The sequence below is a fragment of the Aphis gossypii genome, chromosome 2 (assembly GCF_020184175.1).
Source record: "Aphis gossypii isolate Hap1 chromosome 2, ASM2018417v2, whole genome shotgun sequence".
Taxonomy (NCBI): domain Eukaryota; kingdom Metazoa; phylum Arthropoda; class Insecta; order Hemiptera; family Aphididae; genus Aphis; species Aphis gossypii.
In genome coordinates this window covers 41,505,198-41,520,185 of record NC_065531.1, presented here as the reverse complement: position 1 = coordinate 41,520,185, position 14,988 = coordinate 41,505,198, and the positions used below count along the sequence as shown (strand labels likewise).

Below are 14,988 nucleotides of genomic sequence, written 5' to 3'. Positions count from 1 at the left end.
ATCAGAATGTTTCCTGATTTCCATATTAAATTAATTAGTATTGACTAACTACACTAATAATAAAGATTATCTCGGGCCCCGCCGGTTATTTACATATTGAAAATGAGAATAATGTCAATAATTTAATAAAAGTTCAGTCGATCCAGAAGCTACGAACTGAGCAGAAGTACGAACAAAGAGGCTACACAATAAGGTAAACCGCCTTTTTAGTTATACGTACCTTGCATTTTATTTTAGAATTTGATACCCGGGTTTTAAATTAAAGAAATATAAGATAAATATTTGAACGATTTAAGCAAACTACGGTATATTTAATAAAATGTATAAAATTATTTTTAAAACTTTTATTTAGAGCATTATTTACTATTATTTGTTAATATTTTAATTAAAGATAACACGCAGTAACATGCAATTTTTTTTATATACCTACTCGTAGGATTACTTTATAGTTTTTTTTAAGTATATTTTATGTAATAATATATGTTACGGTCGAGTTTTACGATTCTAAGATTATTTTTAATGTATGACTTAATTTAGCATAAAATCTAGAATAAATATCGTCATACACATTATGTATAAGTTTTAATTAGTACTTTTAAAGATAGATATTTGTTTAATATCATTATTAATTAATAATTATTATGTATTTAATTAGGTAACGTAAATTATTCCCAGCTGAACAGTTGTTTTATTCAATTTCTACTTTCTATAGGTACATCGATAACCAACACATTTTCCCATACATACGAAAAGAAAGGTCAGGCGATAAAAATTGGTTAAAAACCGACCATATAACGTAATATCCAAGAACACGTCATAAGCATTTTACTACTCGAACACTGCGATTGTACATTAATTGTAACCAGAATTATTACCAATAAGTGACACCGCTGAATATAATAATAAACGAAAAAAATCAAATAAATTAACAACAATTATAATTTAACTATATAGTCAATTACTTTCACTGTTTGGGCATCTCAAGGGCGCAATTCTAATAAGTGACTAGTGATCAATGTCAAGACCAGTTTTGAGAATAATGGAAAATAAATAAATAATGAACAAATATAATCATTACTATATAAATATATTACTTTCGCTCTAATTTATTGTCAATTTTTCTTCCTGTATGATACAACACGAGGAAGTATTTTTATCTAGCTAAAAAACGATAACCCGCAGATAGTATAATACCCATGTAGATTATACGAGCAGCCCGTAGCAGTCGCATCATTCTTCATTCGTTTGTAATAATATTATATATCATACACTATAGGTATGTTGTTTATGTATTTTTTATTTAAAAAACGCGTGATTAGATTGAAATTTTTTTGCTCTGATACGATGGACTAGACGCGGTTATGTAAAATAATAACATCAACATATATCATACATGTGTATATTAAATTAATTGTGAAAAACGAAAGTAGACGGGTCATTAACTGAGTCTTGGAATTCGGTTCACACACACATATCACAGATCATTCTATCTGGCCATTTTTACGTGAAAGTTAACTCACGGCTACATAGACATAATAATTTCGTTTAATTATCACAATTCATGATATTCGTCAATTTCTGGAAAACACTTAAATGAAAACACACACATAAAAAAAAACGAACGCGAATCTCCTGCGAACACTTATTACGTGTTTTTATACATGTAAAATGCACCCACGCATCGCAGTTTTATTTTACATGCAATAATGTTAAACTATCTTATTACCCGTGTTTAGTGAGATGACACTCTAAGAGCAATTTTAACACGGTTTCTTCTTCTTTCCCGGTCACGAGTAGTGTCGGATCAAAAACCACCTAGAGAGATATTACGTAATAAAACACTCAATATACAGCGAGAACTTATTAAACGTTATATTTTGCTGTTGTATAAAAAAAAAAATAGTCGTCTGAATACTAATTTTTGTGTCGGATTTATTCAGTTAGGTAGGTGTACACATCTCTCTAATAGTATACGCACTCATCTCTCACAAATATATTATTCATATAACCGCGTAACATACATATACATTTAACATGACTGTAACTTACTCAATAAATATAGGAACATACACGTTATGACATAATATAATATACACAGCATTAAACGTTCACTTATCGGCTATTTCTGTTCATCACAATAATTAATATTCGTTCCTGGAACGAGTACGGTGATGCGCACGGAGACAACGTCCGGTTTTAAGGTTAGGTCATTTTTAGCGTAATACGACCGGGATGTTCAAATAAACACGCGGTACAACACATAGCATAGCGAGAGCAATGCGATTAATGGATTATTATTATTATTATTTTTTTTAAAAAAAATAAAACGTCCATCAATCTTACGAAACGAAACAGACGGATTAGCGGAGCTATCGATGTAATAATCGTATTATATTGACAACACGCGCGAACGCACGGGAGTGCTGATTTATTTCTAACACGAATGGGATTCAGAGCCTAAAGCTCACGACGCAACGTGGCAGCGGTAGGAAAAAAAAACGGCACACGAAGGTGAAATAATAAAACATATAATACGTAAACTCCGACTTTCTATGCACTGCACAGATCGGCGCCGCGGACGAGATCAATATTTTTAAGAAAAACATTTTTGTACGTTATCCCGCAGTCACGACTCACGGTGTATTCGTCGTCTGCACGTGCCGAATCTCATCGAATGGGTCTCATGACGTATAAGTTTTCAATGCGTGACGAAAATGTCGTATACTATTACTATTATTATATTGTCGTTTAATGATCAGTTGTCGATCATTAATCATTATACACGGTCTCAATTCAATAATACGATATCGCCATAAGAAAATTGTCAAAAAATACAGAGGTACGTTGAACTTTGTAACCGTACATCGTCATATAAATATATAATAATAATACATAGGTATACACTTGAATTACGGACCACCCGTGTTATGACAATATGTTTATTATATACGATTCATACGTATATATGATTTGATCGAACTGATTTTCGCTCTAATGTTTTGTACTTCGGTCCGTTCGATGCGAGTACGCACAATTGTTGAATTGTTAGGGACTATAGATTTTACCTCGAATGCATATTGTCACAATGCAATATAAAATCTAGTCGTCCTTGTTCTTATTTTTATACAACTCGATCACACGATACATTACAGTAATAATCATAATAATAATATTATACTCTTGTATTTTTACAAGGCATTAAGGCACATCGCGCAGTGATCCGTGCATGACGTATAACATCTATTGTTTTCTCCGTGGGTTAACCTTTGCTCTGATGGAGGACAAACGAATGATCATAATATTATATTTCTATCTGACTAGATATATTAATATATATATATATATATATATATATATACTTGGTTGAATGATCCCTTCAATGTGGTAATATGTTCGACAGACGTTTTATTGTGATTTAAATTCACATAATCATCCATATACATGTACTCTAAACTCCATATCCATATACTTATACATGAATATGGGTTTTGATAGATTTTTTTTAGATGTAGAAAAAAATATTGATTATTTCAAATAATTAATGCATATAGAGACGTTTCACTTTTAAACATACTTTCCCTGTAAACATATAGGAGGCACGACTTTGAATACTGTGACAACCAGCTATTTACTCGTATTTGACATTAACGACTTGATGTATTTTATATTTTCATACCTACTCAATATTATGATTCAACTCTTAGACCTTTATAATTGACAGTTAAAATAATCTGAGACGAGTATAGAAATATTTATTAACCACAAGTGTATACAAAAAAAAAGTAGTACACATAAAGGGTTTTTAAAGTTCGAATAATATGGAAATATTCTCGTTAAGATCCGTTGATAGGCCAACAGGTTTTCATAAAATAGGTTTATTATTTTCACTATGAATTTTAACAATAAATTATACAGTTAAGTAGGTATTGATATAATGATATATATGTATAGAATATATATATTTACATAACAGAATTAAAATTTAAAAGCAGATATATGATTTAATAAGAAGTTAGTTTTTTTTTTAAGAAAGAAGATTTAGAGAGGAAGAGCATAAGCGTAAATCACCCAAAAATATTAGGTGAGCTTAAGCATCGAACAAATTTTAGAGTAAGCAGACCCACGATAAGGTTTGCCTTGCGCACTCCTTTTTATTTTTCCATACCATTTCGGTTACAATTTATGTCTCTATTAATAAAATAAAATTAATCGTAGATGTAAATCTATTAAAACATTTTTATGTAAAATAGATAATTTTTATTTATTAACAAGTAATAACTATACTAGAAATTGAACTACAATGTATAATTGTTTTCAGCATATTTATTTAAAGTAGCTTTATTATTGAGGATTATATTATTTCTATTTCGATGTGGATAATTGATAATTCTAGATAGTATAGTAAGCTTAAAATATTAAACTATAAAATATTTTAGTCTATACCAAACGCTCCATAGTGATGTCTCAGATTGGTAATTATTATTTAAAATGATCGGTTACGGATTGCAATCATTTAAATGTAGGGATCTAAGCATTCTAAGCACCCAAGTGATTTAATGAGTTTAGAAAACCAGTAGAAGGGTGATGAAAACGGAAGTAGAAAAAAAAATACTTTAAAAGTCTGAAGTAGAAGAATAGAATATAACTTAAAAGAATACTTTTAATTTCTACGTATTAACAATTAAAACTGAATATTTATTTGACGTCGTTATATCATATTATATTTTAACAATTTAATAATTGTAAACAAATATTATCAATAATAACCATAATTTTTATTTTCTTATACAACAAGTGTTAACTAATTCGTATCCAAAAGACTGTGATGCAAATTCATTAGTCATTAAGTTTAAAACAGAATTACATAAAAAGGAAGAAAGAGTTCGTGCGCTTATAAAATAATTAAGACTTTATTTTATCGAAAATACAAATGTGTTAACGTACATTTATAATATATATATATAAAAATTTATGGTAATTTTAATACATTATTATGTTTGAAATGTTTGTATACTTGTTATATAGCTACTGTGTTATTTACTGTCAACAACTACTTTCGTTTTAATATCGTAAAAATGATTGTATTTTGTAAGGAAATGGACGCTTAGGTATCATAGTGAAATCCACCATGCATACAACTATTAATTTGTAAAACCGGAACTAATGACAAAAGTATGTATTTTTCATCAAATACATATGTATAAATGATAATATTCACTTATTTAACGAAGTATATTAAAATAATGCATTACAGATTCAAAGAATACATAATAGCAACAGCTTTTAAATGTATTATTAAATCATTGATTTTACCAATGATAAAATGCATTATTACTGAATTACTTATATGTTGAATTATGATTTAACTATTGAAATGAAAACTATGAAAGTTATTTTTATATTTTAAAAATAAAATAAATTAGGATTTTTATATTAACGGTTTTAAAAGAAAAATTATAACTAATGTAATGTATTAAGTAGATCATACTACAGCACTAAAGCAGATACATTGGCCATTTAACATAAGTAACATAATAAAATATAAATGACATAGATCATATTATCTAAAATTTCTCCAAATGGGACATTAGCCCTTCTTGCATCAAGCCAAGTCATTATATACTTATATTCATTAAGTACAATAACCACTTACCATGTTATTTGTTTATTAGTTATTACTTATTGGTTATTACTACTTATCGTTTATACCATCAATTAATATATACATATATAATATGTTAAAGGTTGCAAAAATATTACCGAAACAGGTGGCAACTAATTGCGTCACATGGTAAAATTCTTCCAAATCGCAGCCCACGGTTTTTTTTTTTTTTTCGGGGGGGGGGGGGGGGGGGGGGGGGGGGGTATATACATACGAATTGTGGCTCAATTTTTTTAACTGCATGTTTTTGAAATATAAAATTATATATTTTAAACTTTTTTCAATACAGATAGTTTTGATTTCAATAAAAAAATAAAAATAAAACACAAAAAAAATTAGAATTGAAATCATTAAACAGTGAAACGTTCTAAGCGGTAAAAATTCTACGCCTAGAGTGTATTTGGTATTTAGGTATCAGCATTGTACTATCATTATTAGGCAGCCAACAAGTTATAATCAGTTTAGATAGAAAATTATCTTGATAAAATATTTTAAACCTATATTAAGACTGCTGACGCCTGAGTATCGTTATTATGAAACGAGGAATGATAATAATATTAAGATGTGAGGAAAATTAATCGGGCTGCAACTCGGATTAGACCTTTTTCCTAGATATCTTTGGGATGCAACTAGTATGCAGCCACTGAAACGCTCATTTATTAAATTAAAAATATGAAATGAAAAAAGCATATTAGAAATTACTTTTACAAAAGTAATATTAAATCTATTACATTATATTTTAAAAATATAATTACATTGATCCATTATTCATTAAAATGTTGAATTTCTCATACTTTTAAAATCTCTAAATTTCTTCGAAAATATACGGGTCTTGTGATTATATAACACAAATGACACGGCTTTTAATTGCTTGTTAAAAATTCATGAAATACTGTTTTAAAAATTAAACTATATTACCATATATAGTAGTCATTCAACGTTCGTAACAAAATAATAATAAATAATAATTTTTTTATGTGTATATATAATATATATCAATTATTGGTGTTTTTCTCTGTCAGATTATCTTTAAAACATTAATCTTTTTAATTAATATATTTTTCTGATTCAGTACATCATTTTGAAAATATGTATTTAAGTTTATATAACCAATTAAAACTATCAAATCGTTATTATAATGTATAACGTGATTGCTCTTAAAATATTTTTAGAAACGTAAGATATAATGACGAAAAATGGTCTTTAAACAAATAAATTTTCAAATAATAGTATTGAAAATAAAAAAATAAGACTAACAAACAACTTCAACAACAGCACGGAAAACATATTTTTAAGCATCTTAATAAATAATTCGATCAAACTGTTGAACACATACTTCTAGTTAATTGACGGGAAAGAAGAATATTATCCACAATGAAAAATGTATATATACGATTACATTGTATAATCTCAAATGTAAATATGTGTTCATGAGATGTAACAGTATAACACCACCAAGGAATCGGCGTATATTTTAAAGAAATAAGATAATTCCGTAATAATCATACGCCGGTGGTCACGATGTCAAGGTGCAGGCATGTACTTCAATATAAAATATATATACTTTAACGAAATATTTTTGCGTAATAACCATAATAATATAATATGTAGGTATACGCGTAAAAATAAAAAAAAACATAAACAAATATTAAATTTATAAAATTGATAAATCAATATTACATCGCTCATAAATATGTATATAATATATTATATATATATGATTTTAAAACCCGGTGATTTATCAAACGTTGAGCTATTTTATTAAATTCTTTGCCCACGATATACATTATATAGAATTCTAAGTTAATACTTTATAACAAGAGTAATTATATAACTGTGTGTATACATTTCTATTGGCTATTTATTATTTTTGAATTTACCATTTCCCGTCCATTCTAGCCGCAGCCTATACTGTAACGAAGCTTCGAGGAGGAGGACCTCTGCGCAGCTCTTGGACAGTAGTTATTCCGTTCGAATGCAGCGGCATGTACAGTATAGCAGTGTAGTGTGCACGATGGACTCGCTTAGTAGTATCGCGTTTTACAGTATTCTGTTGTTAAGTTACAATGCAGTGTACGGTATCGACACAGGTATGTGGAATTTTAATATTTATTATAATAATAATTTTTAATGAATAATAATTATACGTAAATCATAATTTAGGTAAAATATACCATGTAACATGTACATGTTTAAATAAATATATATAATTATAAGCTATTTAATACATGTTTTTAACAAATATTAATCATACGATTTTAAAATTCATTATAACAATCACGTGCTAAATAATAATTTTAATAAAATAAAAGTTTCTTATTGTTTTTTATGCCCAACATTATAACTTAGTAGAATACGATAATTAATATCTATGAAAACTATACATTTTTAAAAATAATTTTAATTATTAATCATTAAGTTTGTATAATTAGTATAGTACCTATAGTTTTAGTAGAAAACACGATAGTGTAATTAATGGATTCTGCATAGAAAAAAACAATACAATGTATACACACACGAAAAGACATTAGGTATGTAAGCGTATAAAATGAAAATCTAGGACAAGCTTAAGTAAATTAAAAATGATATAAATACTTAAAAATAAATGTGATTGAGGAATGATTTGTTGCAAAACAAAATTTGTATAATAGTTGGGTTATCTATAATTAAAGTCATGATCGTGACACAATATCAAAGGACTTAATCTCACGCCGATACCCATTATTTATTATAAACAATATAAAAAGGGATATAAAATAACGATTAAATTGTATAATGTACTTAAAAACCGGTTAATAGTTAAATGATTTTCAGAGCGTAAAAGTATAAGTAAAAGTAGTGACAGATAAAATACAATAGAAACAAAGTTTAATACGAGTACAGGGGTACACTTACATCTTTCGCTGGAATCGGAAACGTAATATGCAACAATTAAAACTAGAAAGTAAATGAGTATCAGGGTAATATGTAATAAAAAAGTGATATATTTCTCACGCACTTATTTTTGAGGTATAACAATTATTCGCTATACATATTTATTATTTATGTTACGCGTGAAATAAACCACACTCGCTTTTATTATTTTATGCATATTTATCATAAACTAGTATCTTCATAAGTTTATCATTAATCATCTATAGAATGCAATATTGATTTCAAAATTATACTGAAAATTGAATATTTTACTCCAAAAGTTTGACAAGTGCATTCATTTTAAATACTTATATTTAGACAGTATAGTAATATAAAATTATCAAATTTTATAATGTCTATCACCTATTTAAATGTTTACTATATTAACTATATACACTATATTGTATTTACAAATGTTATTTTAAATAAAACATTTTTTAAATCAGCTAAAAATATTAAACAATAAATATCAAATCCTAAATCAAAGCTTATTGGTTTCGCAGACTCGCAATACACGTAGCTAATAATTTTATTGATCTATTTAACGCACAAATAAGGGTACCATTTAGAAAATGAGAATTATTTAGACATTTTATACAGTAACCCTGCAATAGAAGATTCTACTCGGACCATTATTATATGTAAAGCACAAGTTAAACGTCGTTGAACTTGTTGCTTATCAGATAATATGTATTTATAGTATATAAGTACACATTATAAACTGAAATAACTAAATGAAACTAAAATCATAAAAATAAATATTCATTACAAAAATATTTCTAGACCTAAATATTATACATATTACATACTAATCATTCAGTAAAGATTAATTTCACTTTTAAAGCAAATATTAAACAAAAGCTATTATATCAGTAAAAATACATTTTAATTTGTTAAAAATCTTAAAACTACATTGTTACAAATAATAATTATTTATTTTTATTATTTAATAGGTTTTTAAAATCGTTATAGGCATACAACTAGCTTTAAATGAAAAACAACTATTATATAAGAAAGACATTTGAATACTGAATAGCGTTAACAACTAAATGTTTGGAGGCCCTAAAAGTAATTTTTTGTTTTCCGTAATACGTTACACTTTAATAGAGAACATGATACATGTTCCTTTTTCCGTTGTTTTTACACATGACGCCAATCAAATACATTTATAAATTGATTAAAATAAATAATATTGGGTGTACAAAAGCGTAGATACGATTAAAAAAAAGAAATGTCATTATCAACACACAATGGCGTTATTAATTATTCAAAACAATATAAAACAAATTAAAAATAATAATTCGTGGGAAAAAATGATCATATTATATTTATCAATAGTTAAAATAAAAAACTTATTTCTATAATATATTCATAGAATGAATTTACAATAAAACACGATCAGAATTTATAATATAATAGATTATACACAACAACACTTACAATGTTCGAACATTCTCATAATAATTTTAATTCCATCAATAAGTATAAAAACAACATAGGTATACGTGAATCTCCTAATAATACGATGAATTATAAATTACTCAATATGCTTTTGTTCGGAGTTACACAAGATGAATACCACGGTGCGAAAATAAGAAAAATACACCGAAAATCATATTATTACATATAAAGTGTGTAAGTATGTTAGATCTATTCAGGAATGTAATTTGCAGTTATGCAAGATCCAATATAGGAAGACACCTATATATTATTATATATTACTAGTTATATTTCCAGTTCGACGTGTATTTTTTTCCATTACTTATGAAATTATATATTAATATCATTCCATAACAAAAAATTGAATTTACGTAAAAAAAAATGACCAGAAACCATCACTCTAGTATATACACAGTGGTCATGATTAATTACAAATTCAAGACACATATAGACAAATCGACTGTACTTTCTCTAGAAACCATATTTTGTGATATAATAAAAATATTTGCTTACGATTTAAAATAGTTTACATATAGTTTGAATCAAAATAATATATGAATCAATGCTACATAAATAATGTAACAATTTAATAGTATAATTTCTAGTAATGATGACCATATATTTTCATAATTAAAATAATTCCATAAGATCGATACGGTTCGTTGAAGTTACATCCATTCGTAATCATAATACCATAAAGTACACAAACAATGTGATTTCCCTTTTACATCTTGTTAAAAACGTCTCACAAGGTTAATTTTAAGAGCATAATAATACACTTAAATATTAAATATGTCAGCTGTCGGACTTACAAATACTTGTATTTAAATAATATATATATTATATTATACACGCCTTAAATAGGCATTTACGTTTGCCATATGTGGCAATGGATAGATAAATACAAGAGATTTTCTAATCACGATTTGCGTTTCGTGGACAATAGCGAATAGCTAGTGACTCGAAATTCCTTTCGTGAACCAATTGTGAAATGGTCACCTATAATAACAGTATTAAATGTAGATGCTGAGTGCTGGTACCTTATTTAGATAGATTTGACCACTATAGATGTATTATGTATTTGTGTAGAGTATTTGGAATTAAATAAATTATTGAAGAATGACAAATACGCAACTACCAATTTAAATTATTAAATACCATTGCCAAAATAAAATATTAATTCTCGAAACTAACATTTAGTAATAGCTAGTTTATAAATAAATTATTGTCAACTACAGGTTACGATATTAAAATACCTTTTTCTTACATCTCTTTCACAGAATAAGTTATAACTTTTAAATTGAATTTATTGTATTACAGACTCGATAAATCAAAATTTGTTGAACAAGAGCCAAAATGTAAACGAAACATCATTGTCAACAGCCGAACGTTTCCGACGCCTAATACCTTATGTAACGTACTATGTAGTCGGTAATAACGACCAAAACGACGTGCCATATCAATATCAATATCAAAACCCTAATCCAAATTCACACACGCCCAGACCTTTGCAGAAAAATAACTTTTATTTTCAAAATGAAAGAAAACCGCAACAAACACAACAGCCCGATAACCAGTACCAACATAATTATCAGATATCAAATCAACAGATCCATCAGACATCACATCAACAGATCCATCAGATATCAAATCAACAAATCCATCAACAACAACATGCTACGTCTGCAGGATATCTGAGATTTCCAAGTTCTCCAAAAACCAAAAGGCCTATTGTAATAACAACGACTGAAATGCCATACAGAATCCACCAAACAGAATCCTCTTATAATTATTATTACGATTACAGTCAAACGAGCCCTAAACCAATTGTTATTAAACACAGCAATCATCCTGGATTTTTACCGACAATACCATCAGCTTCAAATTCGTTTCCAGTACAAGAACACCAGCGGTTTTCAGCCAAAGTAAAAAAACAGAGAAGGCCCAAGCCAAAAAGACCAACAACACCCATCACTACAACCACAACAACAGACAAATACGGTGCACTCAACGAATTGTTGAACGGTTATGATTTAGGAAATCGTCTTTCAAACAAAATTACGGCTGAGAATATCGGTTCCAGTATACAGACTCTGTCGGCTGTGTTACAATTATTACAGAATGAGGCGGACGAACAACAGGCACGACCACTGCGACCGAAGAAACCTAAGCCAGAACCACGTCCAGATCCAATTGACGAATATGATACTGGTGACGTGGGGAATCCAGGAAGACCGGGCGTGGATTATCCGACGCTCTCAGTTATACCTAAGACTAGCTTCGATTGCAAAACGCAAAGATACAAGGGGTTCTTCGGAGATCCTGAAACGCTGTGCCAAGTATTTAACTTTATTTTATATCATACATTTTTTATTCTACATGAGATTACTACATTATACATACTTTTACACAGAAGGTTGTCTCTATTAAATAAACGTATTACGCATAAAATACAACGCTTGTATGTTATGAATATTTCAAACTTACCCAAAAATTAAAATATTTAAAAATGTATTATTCATTTATATCACAAAGCTTTGAAAGAAATTAATAGGTAGGTGAATGGATGGTTAGTGAAATATATATTATTATTTTTATATATTATATAATAATGATTCGTTACCAAATACCAATAAGAAATTATACTAGCGTAAACAAAATTTTCTATAATTTTTTACAATTTCCAATTTAGAAAAATTTTCAAAACGGACTATTTTTAAGCTTAAACTTGTAGATACTTAATTTGTATAATGACGCATTAGATAAAGTGTTTATTTTGAGGGTAAATAAAGTATATACCTACTAATTGTTTAGTAATACATCTCTATATGCGTAACAATGTTTTATCTATGAAAAAATATGATAAAAGAATAAAATAAAATATAATAATTTAAAACATGTGTAACCTCATAATATTTATTATATTTTTAAAAATAGCAAATTATAATTTCATTGTGTTTTATTTTAGGTGTGGCATTACTGTGACTTAAATGGTGGCCAAGCATCATTTTTATGCCCTAATGGAACTATATTCAATCAAGTTTCACTGACATGTGATTGGTGGTTTAACGTAAAATGTGATACCACTGCTCAACTATACGTACTCAATGAACGCTTATACAAATATATAATACCATCTAAACCTAGTTTTCCAGAAGATTATGAAGGACCATTGGTAGATAGATATTTAGAAGACAAATTTAAAGAAACCGAAAAAAAAAGAGGCCAACAAAAAGCACCAATGCCACCAATAATAAATGTCACAACAGTTGAACCAGAATCAGTTGGAACACCATACCAACAATTACTTGATGTAGATGTATAAATTTTAATAGGAGCTACTTTGGTCTATATTAATAATTTGTGAGGAAAATTGATAACAAATAATAGAATTAAAATTAATAATATATAAGTGTAAATAGAATAATATTTTTTTTATAAAAAAAAAAATAAAACTGACTTAGTTTTCAAAACTACTGGTGGGCCTAAAAATGTGCCATTTTTAATATAATGCCACCATTATATTTTATTTAGTAATATATTATGTTTTAAAGAGCTCAAATTAAAATACTGTTGATAATTAAAAACAATTAGGTTATTTAATTTTTCTTTAGTAAAAAATTAAAACCCAATTTAAACATATTAAACGTGGATAGGCTTTGTTTCATAATTTATAACTATTATGTTAACGAAAAATGTCAATTTTTTTTTTAATTAGTCGGAAATGAAATCACATTTCTAATTAAAATGTAATTAAATAATAAGTTTTATTAGCCTTTAATATATTAGACATATATTAATATTAAAAAAGCTTTATATTTTGTGCCAAAATGAATTTGATGGTATACTTGTATACTTGTATATTTATTTGTTAGTATAATTTATATTAAAATCTATAATTTATAGAACATAAAATAAAATTTTACTTGAAAATATGTGCAATAATAGATTAAAATTATAATTAAGATGTAAATATATGATCATTGAATATTTATTAAGTAAACAATCCTATTATTTATTGTCAACATGTATGGTTTATTTTTTAATACTAATTTTTAAGATATCTTATTTAAATAACCAAAATGTAATATTGTCAATACATGCTCTACTTGAAACATTAAATTTGATATACATTTTTTATTGAATAAATACTATTATTGTTAAAAATATATTATTTACATTATTTTTGTTATCATGAATATATATTGAAATAAACTTAAGTCTTATACTAATACACGGAACATAGCAGTAGTTCTGGTGACCAACAGTGATTATATTTAATATGTTATTCCATACTCCTGTACAGATACAAAGGACAAACTAGGTTGCGTATAGAGTACAGATATATTGTATTATTTATTAATATACCTTTTACACAAATCAATGTTACTGCATACCAGTACCATCAAACCACATTCCACTCCTATCCATTTATTAGTCTAAGCCATAATATTTATGAAAATAAATGAAATGAAATGATTATCTGACAAGATTATTGAAAAAAAAAATTATGTATCAGGTACAATTAATTACCTTAATAATTTCTAATTAAATAAAACAATTTTTTTTTATTATTATTATTATTAAATTGACTTTCAATGTATAATTGTAATAGTTCTACAATTATAAACTTAAGATAAATTATTTAAAATTGAAAAATCATATGATAATATAGATATTTTTGAAGAGCAAATTTAAAAAAAAAATCTTGATAATTTTTATACTAAAAATATTATAATGCACTTCGTTAACATCTTAATATTTAATATTATTCAAGTAGGTATAAAAGTGTTTTATTTTAAGTATTGTACAGATACACTAATTAATTTTAAAGTTTATTCTGGGTAACTTCATTCTGAATATTAGGTATTGCTATACTTATACTATTTGTAAACAGCTATAACTATAACTGTTAATTACTTTCAGACCCATGTCCCACATACATTCAATTTTGAGTCCCTGTACTAAATATA

General features: G+C 27.0%; 2 protein-coding genes across 2 annotated transcripts in view; one reads left to right on the top strand and one right to left on the bottom strand.

Annotated features, from left to right (window-relative positions):
• The window catches only part of LOC114121050 (uncharacterized), a 54,031-nt gene that overhangs the window by 33,235 nt on the left and 5,808 nt on the right, over nucleotides 1–14,988 (bottom strand). The gene's annotated exons all lie outside the window — the stretch shown is intronic.
• Nucleotides 126–14,399, top strand: LOC114121064 (uncharacterized). The gene is made up of 4 exons (XM_027983220.2): nucleotides 126–193; nucleotides 7,562–7,752; nucleotides 11,336–12,354; nucleotides 12,984–14,399. The coding sequence occupies exons 2-4, from the start codon at nucleotides 7,638–7,640 to the stop codon at nucleotides 13,338–13,340; spliced, it is 1,491 nt and encodes a 496-aa protein (XP_027839021.2). The 5' UTR covers nucleotides 126–193; nucleotides 7,562–7,637; the 3' UTR covers nucleotides 13,341–14,399.

Coding starts and splice junctions, on each gene's coding strand:
- LOC114121064 (XM_027983220.2), top strand. CDS start 7,638: ATGCAGCGGCATGTACAGTATAGCAGTGTAGTGTGCACGATGGACTCG. Junction 7,753..11,335: donor AGTGTACGGTATCGACACAG/GTATGTGGAATT, acceptor ATTGTATTACAG/ACTCGATAAATCAAAATTTG. Junction 12,355..12,983: donor ATCCTGAAACGCTGTGCCAA/GTATTTAACTTT, acceptor GTTTTATTTTAG/GTGTGGCATTACTGTGACTT.